This window comes from Limulus polyphemus, unplaced genomic scaffold (assembly GCF_000517525.1).
Source record: "Limulus polyphemus unplaced genomic scaffold, Limulus_polyphemus-2.1.2 Scaffold3451, whole genome shotgun sequence".
NCBI classification, from domain to species: Eukaryota; Metazoa; Arthropoda; class Merostomata; order Xiphosura; family Limulidae; genus Limulus; species Limulus polyphemus.
In genome coordinates, this window is record NW_013669061.1 from 63635 (window position 1) to 90836 (window position 27202).

The window sequence follows — 27202 nt, forward strand, 5'->3', positions numbered from 1 at the left end:
CACTCCCGAAGGAACGGGATAGTTCTAGAAAATAGGTAGCGTGACAATAGTCACGTGATCTCGCTGACGCAACAATATTGTATGCTTCAGTTGTTTTTTTAGTGCTGAAATTTGTATGTTTCATAATTAGTTCATAAAAGATCATATCTATTAGATTCATCTCTGGGGTTAGTAGCACTTTTAAACCAGTTCTGAAAACAATAGTTACTAACATTTGTAGGCTTAAAATCAGTTTGTTCACTATTTTTCTCTTCTTCTCCAAAACATACTTATGTTGTTCTTATGCCATTGGCTTTTTCAGTTCAAAGCCTTAGTATTGTGAGTGGAATTAATAATCACTTATATATTTACAATTTTAATTCTGAAGTTCAGAAAGCACCCATTCAGTTCATTGTTCAAGACTATTTTTAATTGTATTTATTTTGTTTATAGCAGCAGAAATTTCAGGATAAGAATAAAATAGCTCTAAATCTAATATGCATTTGAATATGCTTAGATAAAATAAGAATCAGAAAAATAGTTATAATACTATAATTAGCTGTTATTGATATTGTTACGTCTCCGTTTGTTAATTAACTTTCCGTAACTTTGTTCCAACGAAACTTTAACGACACAAGTCTTTACTTAATAAAACTGGTTTATTCTTTCCGAATATAACTCTGCGATACACTTAATCTCAATACTCGCGCTAAAACAACACTGTAACGAACGAACGTTAACTTCAACAATACCGTGTGACTGCAGTTCAATTACTCACTATCTACACACACATTACATTCCCCTCTTTTATATACCAGCGTAACCTATTTCTAGTAAGAACTTGAACATTCGACAAAGTTCTAGAAACGTTGCGTCATAGTAGTCACGTGACTATTGTTGCGTCAGCGATTGTTCATGAATTTGAATTTGTAATAAATAAAACTCAAATTAGCAACATATAGAAAACATGCAAATAGCTCTAAGATGGCTTAGGTGGTGATGAATTAAACTTAGTCCCTATTTTAATTAAATAAATGAAAGGAAATATAGTATGCATCAGTGTCCAATGATGTTCAACATCCATTTGTCACTCTCCAGCACCCACTTCTCAATCTGAACCCTGCCAGCATTTTGTCTTCTTGTGTGAAGTGACCCTGAGTGTCAAAGATGGATAGCTGTTATGGGATCAAAGTTACTTGTTGAAGGTGAGTGGAGCATAGCCATAAGCTGATCAGTAATCCTGTCAGCTCCCAGACAAGATCTCAAATTGGTCTTGATCATCTTCATCTTGCTGAATCCTCTCTTTACCTCAGCAGAGCTGGCTGGTACAGGCAGGAGTAGGTTATAGAAACCACAGATGTTAGATAGCTCCTTCTTAACTCCATGGCTGGCCTTTCTTACTATGTGTGGTGAAATTTAAGTAGTGAAATAGATGTGGAAAATGTACCAGAGAAACCATCATGAGAATTGCATTATTATTACTGTTTTTAAATTGTTATTTTGTGTTCATTTAAAGTTATCATTTTATATTATCCAGTGTTTTATTGATAATTGTTTCCACAATTGGAATTGGGCCAATTATTGCATAATCAGGCAACAATCAGAATCAGTAGAATTTGTCATATTTCTAAATCACAAAAAAACGATTGCTGAGAAATTAAAAATAACACCATCTAGACCACTTTATTCACAACAACGATCTTCTGATTTGTAAGTGTGCTTACAATCATGTAGAACCCTGTACTTTTTCCTTCTTCTTTTAACATAAAACATTATTCACCATAGAATATCATTAGTTAAAACAATCTCGGTCTGTTTCTCATTTATTTACCTAAACTGATACATCAAAGAAAGGTTAAAAACAATGCTCTGCACATTGCGAAGCACAATCATTTCTTTACAGACCATCCATTAGCAAAAGGTCAATAACAGTACCCTATGCACAAAGTTAATACACACTGTGCTTGCTGGAGATCTAAAAGGACTTTTCCCACAAAGTTCTCAGGATAATATGCCATGTGGCTCCCATTATTACTACACTGTGTATCAGCTCATTATTTGTGGAAGGTTGCCGAAGAGCACATGACAACAGAATGATTGGAAATTTGGAATGTTCCATTACTTTCCAATAGGATGGTTTTGTCAGTTGTTTGAATTACACGTATCAGTATCGGAGAGGTCACTATAAGCTGAAAGCAGTAAACAGATATATACATATAGTTACAAAATAACAAATGTATTGGACAGCTATGAGAAATTCCATTTAATCATTTGACAGTCTAATTATTTATGAATATGCATAGTTCCAAGAAGTTACCTTAAAGTTAGTTGTGGCTCGACAAAAATGATTGCTGATTGGTTGGATTGCTTCTGAATGAGAAAAACTAGATATTTTGTGTGTTTCGAGTAGGAAGCAAGTGGTTGAAAAACAAGAATAATAAAAATTACATAAGGAATTTAGGAATAAAGAACGCCTCTGAATTACTCCTTAAACGCTTTGTACACTCTTTGTTAAGTGCAGGATACCTCCCCACTTCCTGTAAATCAGGAAGTATTATCCCCTAAAAAGGTGGGGATCTCGGCAACCCAGCAAATTACAGGCCGATAAGCCTTCCAAATTGTATAGGAAGTTATTAGAAAAGATAATCACAACCAGTTTATTGTGTTATCTTGAATCAAACAAATTATTAAGAGATATACAAAACCGATCTAGGAAAAAAAAACACGTTAAACTAATGAGTACCTAGTGAGACTAACAGAAGTTGTCCTCCATGGCTTTAATCAGAATCATGTAATGATAGCCTCTTTTCTTGATGTCAAAAAAGCAATTGACAGTGTTTGGCTCAATGGCCTACAGTACAAACTCTCTCAACACAAAATCCCAATATCTCTTATAAGATGGATCTCTAGTTTTCTAACAAGCGGAACAGCTAAAGTCAGAATCAGTAATAACCTGTCCACAACCTTAACCTACAGGCAAGAGTTCCACAAGGCTCTGTTGTAAGCCCATTACTTTACATAATCTTTGTAAATGATATCACCTTCCCCTATCTCACTCAAACCATATCATTGTTGAGGTTCCACTGGAATCAAAATTGACAGTGTAGATAGTATTTTGTTCATATGAGCCTTGTTTGGAAAAGTGAGCCTTTAAACAATATTGTCTATAGAATTTTTCCATGTCAGCTTTCAAAGAATATTCACATAGTTGGTTGTGGGTGGGCTCAAAATTAAGTGCTCTTGATAAAATGTAGAACTCAGTTTCCACAAGAGAGAGATCATCGGGAATTGTTATGACTTTTTTTTCACACTGTAGTTCAATGATGAATTGACTATAGAGACACCTAGTTTTGTTAGTTTGTTGAGGTTCTCAGTATTTAAAACAGTGAAATATTCTCTGATGAGTTCAGGTATATGTTTACGGATAATAGCGGCTTTGGTTAGTTCACGTGAAAGACATAGATGATGCATGTCTTTAGACTTCAAATCCTGTTGCTTACTTTATACTATTATGGTTGAGTGAACTAGAGTTGTAGAGTTTATGGATTACTGGATGATGATTATAGGAAAAGTTGTTGATAAAACAAATCGAAGAATAAACTATATAAAAAAAATAGGTGGCTATGCCCAAACCTTTTACTAATCTATAAAATGTACATCAGAATGTGATTACATGTCTAACAACTTATATAAATCACTGGAAGCAGGATGGCTAAAAGCTATCAGAATTGCATATCATTTCCCTGTTTACACACCAGGAACATATCTTCACAATACTAGTAAAATGAAAACACTCAGAGAAGGATTTGTCAAACTAGCTACCATATATTACAAAAAATCAAAGTATTGTAATTCCCTTTTAAGCAAAATGTCGACTGAAACGCCAGAATCGTGGAACAACACGTAACCCCCTAGAGCATAATAAAAACACTTAACAACACATATCAACCATCTTGAGCTTTTACCAGGCATGGACAAGGACTACATGTTTTACTTTTCAATTTACAGTGTTCAAACTGTATTCAATGCTTTAATTTCAGTTGTGATTCTTTCTTTAATTGAATATTGTTTTGTTTAACTTGTTACAATTTATATTTGTAATATTCATCTGTTCATTATCAACTCTGTTTAGTTATGTTTTACTGTCTAATTGTTATAAATAAATGTTCATGGTTTGGCCCTTTTTGGGTGGAGTGTGAAGCCCTCCTGGTGGGTGACATGTCTGCTCTGGATCTTCCCTGCTATTGTAGTGTGCTCAATGGGTTGCTTCTTGTCCTGAAGCTAACATGCAAACAACTGAACAAACCTTTCCAGTCTACTCTCTGTGACTTTTCCGTATCACTTGTAGTGGCAAGTCAGAAAAATCTATTCCCAGGGACCTTAAGAATTACTTTTATTAAATCCAATATTGACTTAAAGTCAGTCAGTCAGAAGTGAGGCAAAGAGAAATCTAAATTTCTGAATACTCCTGGTTCTAAACCAAAATACCTACCACGATGAAGAAGAAGTGGGCAATTGTTGTAACCAACTGCCTGTTGCACCAGTAACTAACAGGAGAGTGTCTTTATCAATAGTAAAAGGTAATATTTTGTGATTTTAGACAGATGTGAAAAGTGGCACAGTGTGTAAGTGCTGAGATTTCAAGAACATTCAATGAATGCATGTGTGTGTCGAGCCAGGAGGTGACAAATTTTAAATAATTCAACCAGCATGATGTAGGTCTTATTTATCATAATGCATTTAAAGTTGTCATTTCTTTTTCTTTTTTTAAGGTTAGAAAGTTGATCATTACATATGCAACAAAGATACAATTAGGGGCATTTTAATAAGGCCAACTTAAATAAAATCTTTGGGCAACTCATTTGAAGATTCCTTTCTTTACGAACGAAAACTTTCAATTGCTGTCACTTTATTTGACCTTTGGTTGGAATACTTTAGAAAGTGGTTTAGTTCAAAATGTGTGGAGTGATAGGAAAAGTCTTCAAAGTTATGGCTGAAGTGAATGCTGAATTTAGGCATTGAACCTCAACAATTTGCTGTTCTCTCACAACAGTCACATACCATTATGTATCGATCATGTACTAGCCACGAGGTCAGTCCCTATTTTTATTTTTCATTTCTCAAATAAAAAAACAGAAAAGAAATCATGATTTTTTTTAGCACATTTATTGATAACTTCAACTATTTCAAATTTAATAAAGCTTCAGAATACACTCCGTAGTTATCAAAATTTTTAAGGTTAAACTGCCAACAATACTGCACAATGACATCATCAACTTCACCATTCAGTGATTTTCAATTGTGACATGACTGGTAAAACAGTAATATTATGTTTTTTTAATTTTATTTTTGTCTAGTGCAGCCTCCAAAGTTGGATTCAAAAATGTTTGCCCTAACATGCATACATTTACAAACAATGTACATGCAGTAAGGTAGATTTTCCAAACAACTTACAAGTTTGCAATTTATACTTGCCTGTTCTTGGAAAGTGTTGACAAAAAAGAACTTGTATGTACATCTTTCGAATAAAATCTAGGTAGTAAAGACAAGGGTAAAAAAAGACAAAGAAAATTACAGGTCAAAAAGTATTTTTGAAAACAGTATCAATAACAGCTAAGCCAAGCCTAAAGCAATTATTGAAACCATGTAAACCAACTGAGTTAATAATTAAGCTGTTAATAATACAGTTTTCTAATCAATAGCTTCTCATTAATGTGCAACACCTAATATTAAACTCGACTGTTCTGTTCATTCTTTCTTATAATTTGTTTGCTTTGTACATCTATATATATTTTTTTTTACATTTTTCCAATTAGCCTTTTTTCTATTGACTGTTTTACCCTTGTTTCTATTACCACCACTTTTTGGTCCGACAATGTTTGATATCTAACTGCTATCTTAAGTTCTAGTTTTATGTAATTTTGGGTTATGTTTTATCTTTTTATTTTTGAGGAAAAAAGTAGATATCCTTAAGAGAATAAATAACTTGCAAGACTCCTTCTAAGCCATAATTGACTTGTGTGTTAAGAGTACTGGTTATAGGCTTTCTGTTAATAAATATAATCCAAAACCTGTATCTCTGAAAATAAATGAAATTATAATAAATTAATAAATAAAGTATGCTTTGAAGGTTTGTGTTTTGTATATTTGTATTTTGTAGACTTGTATACTTATTTAGTTTAGTTTTTTTAATTCACTCAGGTGCTTTTTTAAGCAAAAGATCTTGCTTAATTTTTTTATCAGGTATTGATGAAAATGTTGTTAGTGTCCAAGTTGCTGCTCCTCCTGTGGATGGTGAGGCCAATAATGAATTAGTAGGATTTATTGCTGAATTGTTAGGAGTAAAGAAAAGAAATGTTGCTTTAGAAAAGGTTGGTTATTTTGATATACGAATTTTCTAGCTGTACTATATTTTCTGTTATGTTATGAAAGAACATTCATATGACAAGTTGGCATTAGAATATGTGTTAACATGTGTATGGTGCTATCTAAACACATAAAACTATATATATATATATATATATTCTTATTTTTAAGCTACTTGATTGTAACAATCAATATGCACTTTTATTTTTCTTATAGGGATTTAAGTCAAGAGAAAAGACCCTTTCTGTAATAGCAGATGAGCTAACAATATCAACTGTCCTGGACAAACTGAGATCATCCATGAAGTGATCTTTAAAAGTGTACAGAGTATACTGTTCTTATTTTTATGCACTTGAAATTGGGTGGTGGTTGATGGATAAGAACTATTCTGATTTATAGAAGAAAGATAATCTCAAATTACAGTCATACATCATTACTAAAAATATTATTAGATTAGTCTTTTATTTTGTATTCACAATACTTTAAATAAATAATTTTTTAAAATATATTCAAAGGATTAATACATAACCTGTAATTTTCACAATTTAAAGTTTATATAATATTACAAAAGGCAATTCATATAAATTTTGCATTTCATTGTTGGTTTGTTCACATAGTAATTGTAAAAATGCTGATATAATACTTAAAACCTTCCTTACACATTAGCTTCTTAGTAAACAGATAAACAAATATGCATGCTTTAGGTAAAGCTGTGAAAACAATATTTATGGCCCAGTGCTGTCATCTAATCTCAGAGATTGATACTAAAATGCTCTAGATTATGCTCTTAAAACATAGTTCTTTCCTGTCTTTTTAATTTCTGGTATTGCACAGCTTAACTTGACAATTATATCAAGTTTTATTTCATAAAACTAAAAGTTTTGAATAATTGTAAGTGTTAATACTAACAATTACTGAGTTCATAGATTAAAAAATAAGATAATTCACATGAAAATTACGCTAGTATTTAAATTTTGACTTATGCATTGAGGTCATAATTAATACAGAATAAGAAATTATGTAAGTGAAATCTTGCATTACTAGCACCACTATAATTTACATAACTGTCAAACATAAAGAACTGGACAACATCAAATGCAAAAGTTTGTAACTATTGATAGATAAATAATGATGAATAGCAAGAGAAATACCTGTGTATGTTTGATTATATTTTCATTGTCATGCAAATTCAGTTATGAAAATAGTCTAATTTAATATTGGAAAATTTGTCATGTGAAATATATGTTGTAAATAAGCAGAAACAAAAATGATTGCACTTTGGTGAAGAAATACAAGTAACAGATGTGACAGATAAGTGTACAGTGGTATTTTGTTTTGAAGATATAGTATTTATAAGTGGTACTGAGTTATCATAACTAGAACACATCTATTAATCTAAATGAGTTTATTCTATAAGTATAGACAAGATATTTTCATGGTAAAAGTAATCACTACACAAAGAAACAAGTGCATTATTCAAGGATTATCTGTAAATTTAAAACTTAAAAATAATTTTTTTGTTGAAATAAAGATTAAAAGAAATATTAAGCTTATTGTTAGTAGATTAATATATATTTAAGTGAATGGAAAAATAATGTAATTTTGATTTCAAATGCAAGATGTCATTAACTACAATTTAGAATATTTACATTCTTCTTCCACGTACAAACATTATACCGACTATCAAAAACTGTTTTTGGGGGGCAATCAAAAGAATGCATCAAAAATTTTCCTGTTTGGAGCAGAGTACAACGGTAAAACTTGGAGCAGTCTTTAGGTAATACAAAGAAACCCTCTCTTGTGCATGTTGCTTCATGACTTGAAAGTTTTTCACTTGAAAGAGAGCTAGAATGGTTCATTTGCTGAGATTTAGAGTAATTCCACGTTTCTTCAAGAAGTTCTGTGACATATTGAGCCTTATTATTGTTCTTGAGAACATTGTTGATGACCGTAAGTAAAGGAAACTTCTGTCCAAAGCATGTTCCCGTAAAATCATCGATATCAAGAGACCAGACCATTATACCTCCAAGATTGTTTTCCAAAACAAAGTTTGCCTAACAAAAACTAAAATTAGTATTTTTTTTAGAAATAATATATCAGTAGCTCTTGTATATCTTCTAACTTTAATATTAAATTAATATGCCTGTAAGTCATATATAAAACAATAATAAACCATCTAATATATTTTATGAACTCTGACATCAGATTATAATACTTTATTTATCTTGTGAATTTGCTTAATGTAATTGCCCCATTTATAGGAAGTGAAAATCTTGAAAAAATAAACACTTGCAAGAAAGAAAGAGAACCATGTCTTTATAATTGTTGAAACTGTTTAACATTGGTATTTTAAAGTCAGTAAAGGTACTGCTTGAAGTGAGGTGGGATACCATCTTACTTCCTTTCAGGAGGGCCCAAAACTATCCTGCTACCTTTTAGCAGACTAAGCTTCTCACAAGGGAAAGGTTCAATAGACAATGCAGTAAATATTCATGGAGATAAGGGGCTGGGGAGAAAACTATATATTTTTCTTAAACTGTCATATAACAGCAAGGCAGAAATGGGACAAAGTAATATACAGATGGAGTGAATGAACCCTCTTGCTATGGGCTTCTTCTGTGTGACAAAGTTCATAACCACAAAGTAACCATCAGTGTTTCCATACTATAACTAGTAACAGTATACACCTGTTTACAGTTAATTTTATTGTTTTATTGCCTTTTGAACCATATCTAACTAATAATCCCACCACATGACTTGTAAATAACTTGGGGAATGTGCAGTTTATGTTACTGTATCAAATTAAGTAATGCATGAACTGCTTGCAAGTATACCTGGTGAAGAATTTTTATTATTTAATTTTTGTAATCTTACCTTATCTAACCTAATAAGTTTCTAATTTTTGCATGCAGTTACTTTTATAATATCAAATAAAGAATACACAAGAAAAACAAGAAATATAGTAATCAGTTCAAAAGTTTCACAAACTGTCCCAATTCCACTTTTCCCCCCCATTTCATACACTGTGCATAGGATTGTCAGTTCTTGTAAGGAGGACATGTGACATATAACTCGTGGTATGCAAATCATACAGGTTTTGCTTTCTGCTTTAATTTAGACAGGTAAGTATTTTCTTAATGAAATTTCAATAATTTACACATATCAATGTATAAATTTCTGCCTAACCTAAAAGTTAGATCAGTTACTATAATTATAAAGAAGCAGTGTATTTGAGAATAACATGAAGTAAAAGCTACTAAAAGTCTACATTTGTCTAAAATTACAAGCTTAAATGAGCAGAAGTTCACATTACAGGAAATGTACAAGGTTGCAAAGAGTGAAAAATAATTAATAATGCACAATCTGAAAGCTTATGATGCTAAAAACCAGGTTTCAATATCCGTGGTTGGCACATTACAGATAGGCCATTGTGTAGCTTTGTGCTTAATAACAACCATTAAAGAGTATGAAGGAGTATGACTTTGTTACACTATCAAACAAGGCTGTTCATTAAAAGGTATGGAGAAGTATGAATTTGTAACTACTGTTACATCTGGTCGTTAGTTAATTTTCCCGTAAAAATTCTTTCCGAAGAAACTAGCGATACAAGTCCTTTCTTAAATAAAACTGGTTTATTCTTTCCGAATACAACTTTGCAATACATTTAATTTTCACAGTCACGCTATAACAAACGCTATAATTCACAACGAACGACTCACGTGCTCGACTCAACAATACGTCTTTCTATGTCCGCATTTCAATTACATTGTTGCCATCACTTCTTACTGGTCTTATATATACAAGAATACCGAATTCTAGTAAACGCTCGAGCATTCACGAATCTTCGAGAATATGACGTGTTACTAGCGTCACATGACCCCCGCTGTCGTAACACTACCTTCACAAGGCTGTTCACTAGAGAGTATGCAATATGAATTTGTAGCTGTTTAGCAACTGTTCATTAGAGTATGAAGTAGTATGAATTTATAAGTATATAGCAAGGTTGTTTGTCAGAGAGAGTATAAAGTAGTATGAATTTATAAGTATGTAGCAAGGTTGTTTGTCAGAGAGAGTATAAAGTAGTATGAATTTATAAGTATGTAGCAAGGTTGTTTGTCAGAGAGAGTATAAAGTAGTATGAATTTATAAGTATGTAGCAAGGTTGTTTGTCAGAGAGAGTATAAAGTAGTATGAATTTATAAGTATGTAGCAAGGTTGTTTGTCAGAGAGAGTATAAAGTAGTATGAATTTATAAGTATGTAGCAAGGTTGTTCGTCAGAGAGTATGGAGAAGTATTAATCTGTAACTATGTAGCAAGGTTGTTCACTAGGAAGTATGAAATATGAATTAATAACTGTGTAGTAAGGCTGTTCGTTAGAGTATGAAGTAGCATGAATTTATAATTATGTAGCAAGGTTCATTATAGAACATGAATCTGTAACTATATAGCAAGGCTTTTCTTTAAGAGTATGAAAAAGCTTTAACAAAGCTCTCGAATATTGGTACACATGTTATCCGCAATATAATCTTATTTGTAATTGTGAAAATTGTGAAATCTGTTGCTATTGATTAACATTTGTAATTATTTATATTTATGAATTATGAGATAATTTTAGTTATCTAACTACAACTCATTGAACTCTGGTAAAATATTTAACAACAAAACAACTTACCTTTGTTGTCATACTGTCCATATCTTCATAAGAAATCCATTGGTTATCACTGGTGGCATAAGGGGTACTTGCAAATTTATTTTGACGAACAAGCCAGGACTCGGTTTGGAGCTTCACACAAATCTTAAAATATAACATATATGAGGTAAAGATCTCTTGTAGAAGAAAACAATTTGGACTCTAAATGAAATAGAAGGTTAATTGTTGCACAGGAAACTTTTGTATGGATTTTTGTCAATTTTTTTTATTTGACCTAATTTTGAGTTTACTTTATAAATACATATTTTATAGCAGAATTCCTCCATTCATAACATCTGTACTTAATAGCAACATTATTACCATTAAGATATTCATAACATCTGTACTTAATAGCAACATTATTACCATTGAGATATTCATAACATCTGTACTTAATAGCAACATTATTACCATTGAGATATTCATAACATCTGTACTTAATAGCAACATTATTACCATTAAAAACAAAACTACTTAGCATGTTTTTGTAAAGAACACAGTAATGTCAATGATGTACATTTACTGTTTTTCATTTTACCAGTTTGCAAAATTATTATTAGTTTTCTATAAAAAATTACCTTGAAATCCACTTATATAAAATGAATCTGTGCACTGTCAATTAAGGTGAAAGTTGTAAAAATCCCCAAATGGCATTAACTAATATGTTTGTTTTTTAGGCAAGTCGAATGGAAAATGTCTAAATAAATTATGGTTGTAAGGAAAGATAGATTTTAACCTTTGAAGGTACTGGAAACACAAGTCTTTATTTAACAGTCACCAGTCATAGTTGTTTTTTTTAACTTAAAATTGTTGATTAATTAAGCATATGTAATAAACAATAATAAATAGCAAAACTGAACAGAGTAACACTAACAGTTTGATTAGAAAATAAATATGGACGACCTTCAAGTATAACAAGTCTCAACATTACAATGATTTGTTATCTATATTTGATGCTTTATACGTATTGCTGCATGTCTTAAATTTCTTATATCTGTACACTTGGCATTTAATTGAAGCAATTATAATTGATATTATAAAAAATCAAATTTTCCAATCGAGTGACATTTAATGTGTGTGAAGGCTTTTCAAACATTGTCAAATGGTTTCTGTTAACCAAAGAGAGAAAATAAGCTGACACTGCTTGAATGTTACCAAATGGACCTTCAAATGTTTAGAACTATCTTCGAATTCTTGTCTAGCAAACAAGCATTTTAATTCTGAAGAGTATTTGTTTGTGCGTGCACTTTTATATTATTTTTTTCTTTTCAATATTATTTATTAATTGCTATGGCAACAAGATGTTGTGTAAGTGACCCAAACATATTCTGTTATATTTGTGGTAAATATGTTATAAAGAAACAAAGGCAAAACATTACAGAATTCGTCAAAAAAACGTATTACGCGTATTTTGTAATATAACGTGGGGACCAAGACAAATCATGTGCTCTGCACAAAGTTTGCACCATTTTTGTCGAAGAGTTGAGACAATGGACTAAAGGTAAGAAAAAGTATTTGCCTTTTGGAATTCCAATAGTCTGGAGTGAGCCTAGAAACCACGGAGATGACTGCTATTTTTGCTCATATAACGTGCAAGGCTACAACACTCGAAATAAAATGCCTACATTTAAAAATGACGTTAACTAACATAAAACAAATCTAGTTTTGATAAACGTAATGTCAACAAGTAATGTTGATGATACTTTCGTTATCTTTGAGGAAAAAGAACTAGTAACTTCATTCTTAGAGTATCTAAGTAGACAGCAACCTTGTATCAAATAAGAAAATAACTTAATTTTTTTTAGAGCTAAATATTAATCATTCTGGATATCATTTAGAAATAGGAACATTTTAACCAACGTATATTTGATTGTATAGCGTGTTGATAGTTTTATACCTATTAAATGTAAGGAAATGTTTATAAATATCTCATTTTATAGAGCTTATCATGTTATCAGTAACTATAATTGTTTTCTGAAAGAAACAGGAAATATAAAAAATGTTTTGCTAAAAAAATGATTTTCATTTTTCATTACCTAACAATATTTTAAAACGTATATTCAAATGAAGTGTACACTTCTAGTGAAGTGGTTTGATGTTCCCAAACTGTCCTTGATATCAAACTATCCACAAATTTCTGTGTGTATAGCTTTAAAATTTACATTGGAAACTTTCTAAAGATAAATAACAATTAATAAACTTCAATGCTTTAAAGCTGCTTATCGATATGCTTATTATCGAAGTGGACGCGGTTAAACCCACTAATCTATATGCTGAACTGGACTGCGCATTTATTAGCTAATTAACAGCTGTTTCAGGATATGAAAGAACTGATTGCTATAACGTTAGTGGTGACGTAAATTGTATGATTTTTCCATCAAAAGTATTTGACATTTTATTGACAAATATGTGTCAACTAGATGGTAATGGGTTATATGGGAACAAGAATAGATTACACCAACAATGATGCATAGATTTTCTTTCATTATTTATTTTGATTATTAAAGGACACTACTTTAAAAGGGAACAAAAAGTTATTGTTATACCATGCTTTAGAGATATGAAATATAAATCATTTAAGTGGTCTGGAAAAATTGAAATGGTTTGACTTGTGGTTTTTTTTTTTTTTCCACAACAAAATTAATTGAGGTGTGTTTATATCTTTAGTTTCTTGTCAATTTATGCAACATCCAATATTTAATTCAGTGATTTTTTTGATAACCTCCACTAAGAGAACATTTTACAATGAGCTATAGGATTGGTCCCTAAAAATGCATTTTTGGGGGTTCGGCTAACTCCCTAAAAAAAGTTAAGTGTGAGCCCTTCATAGGCTGGCACAATGCACTTAATATGTGTGGGGCTTATGGCATGTGCAAAAATCTTCACCACATTAGCATGAGGTTATAGGTCTTTGTTGTGAGTATTTGTCTGAAATACATTTTCATCAGATTTGAATATGTTTTGGATAAGCCCCAAATAAAAGTTATTAATGAAAGTTTATTGCTCTGGTGTTGAATGTCCAGTGAGAATTATCACTAACCGTTAAAAAGACTGTTTTGTTTGTATAAATATGTTCTTCCCAAAAACAGTACTAAGCATGATGTAAAGAACCCAAAACTTGTCCAACAATTCTTTAAAGAAAACTATTTTGAGTTTGTTTGACTATTGTTGTAATTAAACCAAATTTTGTCATTGTTATGCAGAGTAGATGGTTGAATCAAACTGTTGTGGCTAACCCTGATGGCAATGAAGTCTAGGTACTCACGGGTTAGCCTTAAAGACTGTTCACTAGCTGCAGAATACTTTAATTTACAGTTTTGAAAACAGCTATTTCCGTTTTAACTAGGTGTTGCCAAAGGTCCCAACATACTTGAAAATGCCAAACTTAGAAGTCTCCTCTATATACAAAGAGAATTTCATTAAGGCCAACAACACATTTTTATATCAATTGGTATTCTGTCCTCTTCAAAGACGTCTTGTTCCACTGAACCCATATCCTAAAGACATTGAGCCAGAGACATTGACTTATGCTGGAGAGTATCCTTTCAGATGTTTTTTATATATTTGAAAGATTTGTGTGGTGTTATTTGTATGTACTTCCCTTTTTATTTTATTTTTTAATTTTATGTATCTACTGTTTACTATACTTAGATATAATTGATACTTGAAACTGCTGGTACTTGGTGGAACTCCGTAATTAGAGATTTGAGGAAAACAAGACAATTGTACATTTCACAAATACATCATTTAATATGACCATGGTTTTGCCAGGATTTAAATGTAAACTCGAAAATTTTGTGACTTTTCTAAATTCACAAAACAAATTTATTAAATTTACTATGGAATTTGGTGAAAATGGAAACATTAATTTTTGGGACTTAAATATTGACATAAGTAATGGCATACATTCCTTCAGAATCTTCAGAATACCAGCTTATACATGCTTCTTCAAGACATCCAATATCTCACAAACTTGATTATGAAACTGAATTAAAAACTATAAAACAAATTGCTGTAACAATGATTATACAACAAAGTTAATTAACACGTTTAAAAAATTTAAAGCTAAAAAATTTTAAATCAATATACCCACATATTGTACCAAACGAGAACAAAAAGGAAAAGAAATATATAACACACTGAACAAAGAAATCTACAGACTGGCCTTCTACTGTAAAAACAACCTAGGAAGAATGCTGTGCAACAACAAAGACAGAATAGAAAAATACAGCAACAGTGGTGTTTACCAATTAACCTGTCAAGACTGCAATAATGTATATATATATATATCAAATAGAAATGAGAATTAAAGAATATTCTAGAAGATGGAAATCAAGGAAAATGGATTCAACCTTTGCATTCCATCTTATTGAAACTAAACACCAATTTGCTCCAGAAAAAACGGCATATCTGTGAAAAAGGTAAAAACTAGACAGCAGAAATTTTATAAATAAATAGATGTCTAAAAACAAATCCAGAAAAAGTTCTAAATGACAAACCAACTTAAGCTCCTCTCCACTTGTCTCTAGGTGAATGTCAAGATCACTGCTGGTTCTTTTTTTAAACACAATTTGATTTTTCATTAATTATGTACCTTATTAAACCATATACTACCATATATGTAAAACCCATCAATAAATGTAAAGCAGAGTTGTCCATATGTCTGTCTCATGGCACAAGTTGTTTTGAAAAAGTGACTGAACCAATTTCACTGAAGTTTGATAGAGAAATTCGGGTGGACCCACCACAAAGATGGGGCATGAATGGATAAGCAAGTGGATGAACAATTTGGGTTTGACAGCCATTTCACTTTTACCACCTTAATGTCATGAATGAGGGTTCAGCTGAGAAAAGAGGTTTGTAACAAAATACGGAACCTGACGTTAAATGAAAATGGTGTTTAAATATGTGCGTACTACATGTACCTTGCATCAAATGAATGGATTATATATTATGGGTCAAAATGGTGGAAGGTGTTAGCTCAGACCACATTTTATGACATTGTTGTTGTTTTTTAAGCCTTATAAATCAACCACCTTTTTCAGTACACACATATAATTTTCTGAGAAATTTGGGTGTTGATTAGGGAGGGAGCAAGCATACTTGTATGGTGGAGTACAGGTGTTGTTGAAATATACTTTAATTTGATGCACATTCAATGCCTAATTTAGCACTTATAATTTTAAGAGCCAATAGAGAACATTTTGAAAAAATGGAAAGTTCTTAACTTCTGTTTGTCTCAGATATTTTGATGATGCTTTACAGTTTGCTTTGGGAAACTTGCATGTCCACACAATGAAGCCAGTTGACAACTTTAATCCTGATAAAGTAAGATATATTAAATATTAAGCATCTTTACAGAATAGTTTTTTTTTTTTTTCGTATTGATATAGTCTAGTGTAAACATTTGGAGTTTAAAAAAGTATTTTTATTTTATCTTTAAACAAAGGCAAAGATCCCCAAAAGTATGACATGGTCTGGCAAAGAGAATTCAATGCTTCGGCTTAGCATTTGGGATAAAAACTATAAAGTGTCTGAATCCAGCGAGGAAAAGCTCCAGTATGTATCAAGAATTCCATCTACTCATGGAAAAGAACTGGCACTCAGAACTGATCAAGTTCTTCACTCTATTACTCCTAAAAAACGAACTAGAGAAAACAAAGGTAATTTCTTTGGATATTTTATTGTTACACGTCTTTGGTGTTACTCAATAAAATGAGCTACTAGTCAGTTGTTTAAAGGTTCATTCTAACTGGGTCTTGTTTTAAGGATTAAGATTACTTTCAGAACATTACAGTCACTTAAGTAACGTGCTTTGAAAACACATGACTATCATACTTGATGGATATACGAGTTAACAGAAACATGACTATCTTACTTGATGGATATACGAGTTAACAGAAACATGACTATCATACTTGATGGATATACGAGTTAACAGAAACATGACTATCATACTTGATGGATATATGAGTTAACAGAAACACATGACTATCATACTTGATGGATCTATGAGTTAACAGAAACACATGACTACCATACTTGATAGATCTATGAGTTAACAGAAACACATGACTATCATACTTGATGGATCTTTGAGTTAACAGAAACGTGACTATCATACATGATGGATCTATGAGTTAACAGGAACACATGACTACCATACTTGATGGATCTATGAGTTAACAGAAACGTAACTATCATACTTGATGGATCTATGAGTTAACAGGAACACATGACTACCATACTTGATGGATCTATGAGTTAACAGAAACATATGACTACCATACTTGATGGATCTATGAGTTAACAGAAACACATGACTATCATACTTGATGGATCTATGAGTTAACAGAAACATGTGACTGTCATACTTAACTAAGCTATGGTTGAATAACACATTATTCAATCAGTAAATTTATTTTTCTTTACAGTTCTTGTTCCTGTTAATACTGCACCCTCAGACGAAGAATTATTTTCAATGTACATGTCACCTTCTCCTCACAGTGCCAAAAAATGTAAAGTGGAGAGTAATGATCCAAGTGCTGTTCCTCAGGTAATAGCTGAGACCCCAGAAAAACCAAAATCCATTTTGAACAAATTTAAAGTTTGTGGAAACAAGCTCACTTCAACACCTGTTGTTCGCAGTAGGTAAGGAAGTTGGTTCATACTAAAAGTATAAACAGTTAAAGCAGGAAAGAATCAGTTAATAACGTTTTTATTTTTGATTGATGCCAGTATAATAATGTGCAGAGAAACAAGATCATTTTTCTTAATTAATACCACTTAAACACCTAGGTTAAACTATACATAAGTGTGTTTAACTTATTCTAGCCTGGTATTTTATCAAGAACAAACACCTACTCAGTGGAAAGCACTGTTCAGTTGTAAGTAATTCCACTTGAGAAAATTCTCGGCTCTTTCTTATTTCGTAAATTGATCAAAGAAAAAAATTTGTTGAGAGACTTCATTAAAGAATGCATATGACAATATGTTGTTTTGAAAACTGAGTGAAAATGTTCTTATATTTTTTATACATTTAATTTTTTTACCATGTGTTAGGTTTTTCTTCAAGTCACCACCTCAAGAGAACACAACAGTTCATAAGAATGAACACAGTGAAGTTTCTTGGTTGGATGAAATTGACAAGCAGTACAATAGTCTCCAGATAGATCTGCCCACTGCATCTCAGCAGCCAGGAAAGGAAGTTGTTAATGGTGAAAATGTCAATATGGATGGAGATGATCCAGAAAGTGAAACCACAGCTAACTTTGGTTCTACTAGAAATAGAAAACAAAAAACTTCATTTCAGGATGAAATAGAAACTTCTCTTGATGACAGCTTACTCTCATCATCTGGACGAGACTCGAGAAGTTTTCAGTGGAAAAGGGACAAGCTACAAACACTTTTTTCCTTTCAAAAGAAAAACTCCAGCTTGTGTCTTCAAAGCAGCCCAGCTTCTCAGTCAAGTTACAAGCCTATACATCCTTTAGAAGAGAACAGTGATGGATCTCAAGGCTCATCTCCCCTAACAAACTGTAGCATAGATCAGGAGTCTTTTCATTTGTCCCAAGATTCTGGAAAACTGTCAGAATCTCAACCGTGCACTTCTTTCCTGGATGATGAAGAACTCTCTCCTCTGTCTTCCACTCCTATATCTCATGAATCTTCCTCTCCATCTGAAGTAGCCCAACTAACTGATGCTCTTGTAAGCACTGCAACTCAGAAAAACAGATATTTCACAGGAAACAAACGTGGTAAGATTGAAATTGTTGTGATAATTAATAGCTTTGTGTATTATCTAAATTATGTTACTAATCTATTGATATTTTATTTTTAATGATACTCATTAAAACATTAGTGAAGACGGGTAATAAAACTTGAATGGTTGCTGGTTAGAGCTGGGAGATTAGTGGTATTTGCTAATCAAGTAATTGACAGATTTATTAATCGATTAGTACGTCATTTACAACCCTATTACCCCTGCTGAAAAAACAAAAAAACGTGAGTGTAACATTTAAACCACTATGCTATTCTAAAATGGTATTAACTGTTTTATTTTTTCAAATCTCTAAAAAAAAATATTTTGTCACAAATATTTTTAAAGATAATCTGGACAGTTCCTACTTAGCGAACGTCTCACTAATGTCGACTAAATACTCCACTCTGTCACCATTACATTTGTTTTTAAAATATGCAGTAATCTCACACTGATATTCTATAAATCAAATAAACTGGTAAATAATGAAAACATGTTTTATTATCGCAGATAATAGTGAAAATGTTTTTATTTATACTTAAAGCATCCCACAGTTGCAATCAGAAATAATTGTGTGGCCAGTTAGCCTATTTGTTTTATGCAAGTTGTTTTAATAGGATAAACATAAAAAATATACACAAGATTTGAGTTTTCAAAATATTTTGTGGTCACCTACCACAGCTACTAAGCAGTAAACTAACTAAATTTATCTGAGTTAATCACAACTTTATTTGGTGAACACGATTAAAAAACATTGCAGTTCCATAAAACCATAGTCTATCTATTAAAAACTAAAATCACTTTACTTAAGCAAAGAACCAAACATCAACAAGATACAATTATTAAGCTTGAAGCAACCTCAAAGTCATGAAAACAAATCTCTAATGTTTAGACACACTGTTAATGTTTATAAAAATCAGGGCACAAAAATTTATATTAATTTCTTAGGAAAATAGAGGGGTTAAGATCAATGTTGCCTCTAATTTTTTCAATACATGTGAGGAATGAATTTTTCATGTGCACCAGTATCAAGGCAATGTGCAGATGTGTGCTACCAATTGTTTTTTTTTTGGGGGGGGGCTATTTTTAGTCCATCACCCCTATTGAATCATTAGGCCACTTTTCAATGTTACCAGTTGGTTATTTAGGCTTATTGACTGCTAAGATCATTAAGGCTGTCAACATGTTCTCACCATTACTGAGGATGTACGCGGCTGGAATAATTAAGTCCACAGCATTTGATTGGTTGAGCGGCCACGCAGCTTAGAGGGAACACTGGTTAAGATTCCCTAATGCCTACTTATACAACACCAAATGGTAGTTATTTTTGAAAAATGGGTGAGATGTTCAGCCCTCCTTTTCGTAGATCTACATCTGCTTATACAATGCTAAATAATAGTTCTTAATTTATGCAAAAAAAATGGGTGAGGGAATTCAGCCCACCTGGATACCCTCTCCTAGATCTGTATTTGCTTATACAACATTAAATTATACAGTTATTAATTTCTGAAAAAATGGGCAAAAGGATCTTTCAATCTCCTTCTTCTTCTTATACAACTTTAAAGTATACAGTTCTTAATTTCTGTGTCCCCGGTGAGCAGTAGGTTTATGGACTTACAATGCTAACATCTGGGATTAATTTCCTGCATTGGACACAAGTAGCCCAATGTTGCTTTGCTCTAAAACAAACAATTTCTGACATAAAAAAAAAAAGTCTGGAAATGGTCGAGACTCAGTGGGCCCTTAATGGCATTGGGAATTGAACCAGTGACCCTAAAATCATGAGTCACCTCTCACCTTATTATGTAGCTTTGCACTTAACAACAAAGCAAACATAATGGCAATATTTCAATTAGTTGATTATTTTCGTGAAATAATTGATTCGTTTACATGACACTAATCAGTGTAATTGCTTATCTTAGATAACTGATTAAATCATCCAACTCTATAGTTGACCATTGGCTATCTTATTTGTTTAGACGGTTACAATATAAAGTTCATTTCTGTTGGCACATATGTATCCTTAATATTGTATTTACAGATACCAAGTAAATCTTCCATTGAATATCATTTAAAATATTAAAATTTTTTTTTTCCCATTCAGAAAATGTGTATAAAATAGGCGAGCATCCTAGTTTCAAAGACATCAAAGATTAACAGAATATCGGATATTTCTGCGTAAAATATCTAATTAATTAATTATATCAGAAACCTTAATATATCTGTGTTTATGGAGTTTGTATTAGATTTGTACTAGATTTGAAAGTTCTAATAAGGATTGTATAACTTAAAATCTTGTTTTTACTGTCAGACAATGATGATCTATGTATTTAACCCTTCCTGCATTTGTATTGAACATTCAGGGGTTTTAATTCATTGTAAACTTATAACTTTAGATGTAAAATTATTTTCAGTACCTTTTTATGTTCTTTACATTGTACATGTGATTGGAATCTATTGTTTACTAAATTGTTTGGGATATTTAGTTCCAAAAATACATTTCATGTTTACATATACTTATCTTCATTGGTTGTCAAGATATTAGTTTTATCACCTTATATTTGTGCCAGAAACGGGAAAATGTCGTAGAATGGGTTTGTCCAAAAAACCAGCTGAAACGACAACAGGTACCAAGAAACAGCTGAGTTTGAAAGAAAGTCTTTTCAAGTTCCAGTTTGAAAGGTATGTATATATCAAAATCTTGATTACAGTTCTTAACTTGGGATATAAAAATTATTTTTCCATTGATGTTTTTTCAAGTTTAGTTTTCAGCAACCTTTGAATTTTAATCTTGATACTTGTTAATTATTTACAGTGGATATTTAAGATAACATTTTAAGTGAAATTAGACAATAGACCAAGTTTCCAACACCCATTACAATTGTATTAACATTCATATCTCTCATTAGCTGAAACATAACTGTGAAATCAATGTGTAAGTTTGTCAGTAAAATATACAAGTTTCCATAAAATGTATTAAAACTTTTCTTTATGGGTTGTATATTTTCTTCCCAGGAAAAAACAAGTGTTTAAAAGTGTAGTCCAACATCCATCATCATAGATCAAAGTAGAGTCCTGGCTTGATGATGACATTAAAATATATTATACATTGGTATTGATGTGAAGAATCACTACAGAAAATATGGACAAAATTGTGTTAGGCCTAATTCATTTCCAGAATCTGGTATTGTAAGTAGTATATTTATTTTTTGTTCAAAACATAAATAGTGGCTATAAAACACAAACATTGTTTTTCTGCTTCATTCAAATTCTCTGTATACTAAATACTATAATTAATTTTTAACTGTATGTTAAAAATTATAACCATAGTTGTAACAAAAAAATTGCATTTCAAAACAGTTTTTAAATGTTAAGCCTTTTTCTATTAAACATTCTAATTGTTTTATTTTGCTATACATGACCTTGTTCCAATGTTAATAAACAGAACAAATAGATTGTGTAATTGTGGGGTGTTGTGAGAATAATAAATACATTTTGACGAAGTAGATCACTTGAAATAAGGTATTTATAATATAAGAGATGAAGTAAAGGTTATGAATTTAATGTCATACTTCATGCAGTTAAACTCATCAATTAAAGATACTGAAAAATCATGTAAGATGAAAAGAGAAAAAAAGATGACCGGAGCAATCTGTCATCCCAGAGTGTGTAGGTATCTTGTTTTATGCTGACTCTTTAAAGAAATGTTGTAACTTCTGAATTAACTACTAGTGATGAAACAGAACTCAAATTAAAAGTTATTCTGACAGAGTTTTATATTGTATTACATTGTTTACATATTTTGGTAGAATTGAAAACTGTATAGTAATCTCTGAATCACTAAAAATGGATGTGTACTTTTTTTATGAATATTACACAAACTTTATATTCACTGTAGCCTTGATAAATCTATGCATGTATAAAAAATGTTTTGATTTTTAGTAGATGTAAAATAAGGTTTGTAGATATTTATTTCATAACAGGTTTATTGTACAATTTTTTCTGTTGTTTCCAACTTGGAATGGACAGCTATTGAGAATAAATACATCTGTACTTATAATTACTTCACTTACTTTTTAAACTTACATTTATAAAAAATAGAAACATAAAAGTTATAAAATAATTATTTCAATAAAATGCTAATTTTCAATAATCTAAATCTTGACAGAATAAGTAAATATTCTTTCTCTGAAACACCTCAGTGAAACACATGGACCTTTAAGATAAAGATTCCTGTGTAAAAATGTTGTCTATGTTTTTATGGTAAAATATCTTGTAAGAATTTGTCTTTATGGCAACGATGTCTTTGTAAAAGTGTTGTTTTTAATAAAGATGTCTTTGTAAGGGTGTTGTCTTTAAGATAAAGATGCTTGTGTAAAAATGTTGCCTTTCAAATAATCTGATGGAAGTAAACAAAGATGTGTGAAAGAAATGTTTTTTTCTCACATTGCCTAAATTTCAGATATATGCTGGTGAAATGCGAGTAACTTATTGTCCCGGTATTTTCATGTAAGTTTTAAAGATCATTTTCTAATATTGTGCACAAATCTATTTGTAAACTAATTCTGTTTCAGCCTTTTTACATGCAACAGTTGTCTTTTAATACTGTCATTTACAAACAAAAATCTTTCAAGTTATATGTAACAATTACACTTTGTTAGTTGTAAATATAACATTTAAGGTTTTATTCAGTGAGTCTTAGTATATAAAAATTATCTAAATTTTCTCTATTCATTCAATTACACCATCATGTCATACTGTTTGATTTATCTATAAAAAATCACAAACTCTGACTAAAAATATGTGACTTAGCTTTTCAGGATTTGCGAAGTGAGTTTATTGTTTAATCTCTTGTACAACAGATCCTTGTGAAGAGTGACAAGTCAACAGAGAAATGTTTATTCAACATAACTTATTAATATAAAACCAACAGACAACAACAGTATTTAAATAACAAACATAAAATTTTTTTACTAAGTACAAAACAAACAGGAAAATTTATTGGTGAACATACACAATATAAAGATATTCAAAGCCTTTCGTTAAATGTATGTATGTTCACGTTATTTGTGTAAAACAGTTAAGTGTGATTTAGTGCTTTATCCAAGTAGTCTTAAAATATATTCAGTTTTATATCTTCTCAACCAAGAATTGTATACATAATTATTTAGGTACTGATAATAATAATTGGTGAAAAATTATCAAATATTGCTTCTTAGCTATGCTGTTGCCAAGAGTGAACAGAATTGACACTTTTTTTTTCTTTGATGTATTTTTACATAATTCTTCATTGCTGGCTAACACTATTGATTTGTTGGTGTGAACATATAAACCTTTCTTACATACACAAGCTGGTACGAGGCTCTTTTAGTTGTGTGAATTAAATTGCTTTCACTGGGTAATTTATTAAGTGGTGAGAAAGATATTATTAGAAAATTTAAAGTAATTAATTTGTGTATATTAATAAGTTGAATATAAAACATTTTGTAAATTTAAATTCTTTGGCATATGCTTTTATATTGGTAAAAAAACAAAAAAAACTATTCTCTTGGCACAAACAACTAGTTAAGTAGGACTTTGACTGTGAAATACTTAGCACTTTTAATTGGCAAGTTTGATATTTAGGATTATGGAGAAATCCAAATGGTAGAAAAAGTGCTACCACTGAAAACATGCACGTAGAAAAAACAAGATAGTTTAATTTTCTTACTCGTCATTCTGCTTCACAGTTGGTGAAATATCTGTAAAGTTTCAAGGAAACATTAACAAAGAGAACTGGTTCACCAGTTTAGACCAAGCCTGGCAAGTGATGTAAATTAGAATCATCAACATGACCACAGTAACGGTGTATAAAGTCAATAAACCCATCAGTCTGGGTTGGAGAGTGCCTTACTTGGCCCAGAAAGTACAATAATCCAAAAGACTATTAGATGCTGCAAATTTTCAGAATTTCAACAAGTTTATGGTTGAAAATAGCTTTAACATTGTAGTCAAGAACAGCTTACTAGATAAGAGTTAGACACAATACAATATTAACTTTTTCTTAACAATATATATTTACATGTTTGTTGTTGTTGAATGATATTATTGACCTTAAAGCATTATCTATATCTGTAGACCTATAGTTTAAACAAATAATCTATAATTAACCATGGCTAAGAGCTCCACCTTTTGGCAACTTCATTCATATTTGGCCAAATATTACATGAGGTAAGACATCTATTACATCAGGCATAAAGTACAAGAATTGGAAAAGATGATATCAAACACTTCAAACACATTTCATGTTACCAACACGTGTCACATTTGGAAAAAAAAAACTGATGGATAAACACATAAAAATTATTTCTACAATCAAACTTTCGATTACCCCTTTTCCACTTTTTGAAATTCAACAAAAACCAATTATCCTATTTGTTTTGCTATTTCATAGTTTCCACAAAAACAGATCTGTTGTGTGTCTGATTTCACATAAACTACCCATTAATAAAATATTTATTTTACATTCTTTTTTTGTTAACTTAAGACCCAGATTTATGCAACAATAATTGCACACTGTAGTACCTGTCATAATTTAATTAAATATATTAAATACTTGGAGTACTAATGATGCTAAAAGGTTAATCAATCATTCCTTCTGAAGTCCTGATGATAAAGAAATAACAATACTTTCTCTACTTATTCTGGATACAAAACTGGGAGGGATAAAATGTGTGGGGTACCAAAACATTACTTAAAAAAATCTTTTCTGGGTTACAGTTAAATAACTGATACAAAAGGAGGATTAGCATTAAACTATACCAATTGCTCTATGAGGAAACGCTATGAACTGATGTTAGTTAGAAGTTAAACCGGTTCATTCCGATGTTACCAAGTTTTAATTACTTTTTACACAGCATGGTAAGACTGACAGGCATGTTGTACTGTAGTGTCCCCAGTTACCTAGCTTACTTAAGTCTTCAGCGTATGAGGATTCTATACATTACAATATTTTTGTCCATAAATTCTTGTAATGCAATATATATTTACTTTTTTGTATTTTGTAAATTTCAGCAACTTTTAAAATACCAAAATCTCAGAATTAAAAACAAAAAACATATCCTTCTCATAAATACTTTTGATATATCAATGTCAATTCTGAAAGTATGAATAACATTCATTTAGATTGGGGGTCAGCAGGAAGTTCAAAGCACAACTTATACTGTTGAACAATTTTGAGTCTGTGTTTTTACCCTAAGCCTTGCCATTTTGAGCATTTGTATGAATTTTGACACGCATATGGTTACATTAACATATTGTTGCGTCAGCGAGGTCACGTGATAAATGCTAGGGCATTCACGAAGGAACAGGATATTTCTAGAAAACGTGGCGTGACACTAGCTAGATTGGGGTAGTCCGGTATATATAAGATGGTCACAACGTGACTGGGACAGTGTGTGTAGGTAATGAGTAATTGAACTGCAGTCAGAGAGAGATGTATTGTTGAAGTCGAGCTCGTGAGACGTGAATTATAGTTTGTATAGCGGACTGTTGAAGTTGAGTGTATCGTAAAGTTGTATTCGGAAAGAATAAACCAGTTTTATTTAAAAAAGGACTTGTGTCGCTAAAGTTTCGTCGGAACGAAGTTACGGAAAATCAATTAACGAACGGAGACGTAACAGTATTTTTATACATTGCCTCTACCACTTTTACAATATTCCCACCAAAACCAAATTTTCTAAGTATCTTTTTTAAGTAATTATTATTTATGCAGTTAGGGCTTTTTCAAGATCCAAACTTACAATAGCAAAACGTTCATTATTTTGATTGGCGAGATTTATTATATCACGCATAACATGTATATTATCAAAAATACATCGATCTGGAACAGAGTAAGTCTGACTCTCATGAATCAATTGACTCATAACAAGTTTCATTCTGTTTGTTACGGCTTTCGAAAGTACTTTATAATTACCACATAAAAGTAATACTGGTCGCCAATGTTATAATTCTGTCGAATCTCCCTTTTTTTAGGTATTAACTTTATTATTGCTTTTTTCATACTTCTAGAACATTCCCCTGTCTCTAGAGATTCATCAAAAACTTCTAGTAAATTTCAGGCCAAAATTTTAATAATCACTCAATCGTTATGCCATCAGTTCCAGGTGACTTGTCTTTTGCTAATGATTGGCAAGCAGCAATTGTTTCTGTAACCGTTAATGGAGCATCTAGAGACTCTTTTACACTTGTTTAGTAACCTTGGTAAGCCATGGTCACTGATGAAGAGTGGAATTCTCCGAACTAGTCTGGCTCACTGACATCCCCTCCCTCAATGAAAGAATAGACCATTCCAAGCTTCTACTTGTTGTCAAACAAATGTTTAAACAACTCTATTTATTCAATTACGTAAAACTGCCCAGTGTCGGCT

At 31.3% G+C, this 27202-nt stretch overlaps 2 protein-coding genes and 1 long non-coding RNA gene across 3 annotated transcripts in view; 1 reads left to right on the forward strand and 2 right to left on the reverse strand.

Moving 5' to 3' along the window:
- Positions 1 to 22414, forward strand: part of LOC106469372 (exonuclease 1-like) — a 36816-nt gene extending 14402 nt beyond the window's left edge. Inside the window, exons 6-12 of the mRNA XM_013929863.2 lie at positions 14383 to 14573; positions 16280 to 16364; positions 16486 to 16699; positions 17471 to 17687; positions 18099 to 18793; positions 21366 to 21477; positions 21811 to 22414. Coding sequence (XP_013785317.2) covers positions 14383 to 14573; positions 16280 to 16364; positions 16486 to 16699; positions 17471 to 17687; positions 18099 to 18793; positions 21366 to 21477; positions 21811 to 21856 — 1560 coding nt within the window. The 3' untranslated portion in view covers positions 21857 to 22414. The remainder of the gene's footprint in view (positions 1 to 14382; positions 14574 to 16279; positions 16365 to 16485; positions 16700 to 17470; positions 17688 to 18098; positions 18794 to 21365; positions 21478 to 21810) is intronic.
- LOC111088267 lies at positions 1687 to 26152 on the reverse strand. Its single transcript, XR_002612845.1, has 3 exons — positions 23012 to 26152; positions 15556 to 15559; positions 1687 to 1698 (listed from the first exon to the last, which is right to left on the reverse strand). It is a non-coding gene; the product is annotated as an uncharacterized LOC111088267 (long non-coding RNA).
- On the reverse strand, positions 7443 to 11171 carry LOC111088266 (acidic mammalian chitinase-like). The gene is made up of 2 exons (XM_022397878.1): positions 11019 to 11171; positions 7443 to 8399 (listed from the first exon to the last, which is right to left on the reverse strand). Exons 1-2 carry the CDS (start codon positions 11154 to 11156, stop codon positions 7971 to 7973), a joined length of 567 nt encoding a protein of 188 aa, XP_022253586.1. The 5' UTR covers positions 11157 to 11171; the 3' UTR covers positions 7443 to 7970.
- Positions 26153 to 27202: the final 1050 nt, after the last annotated feature.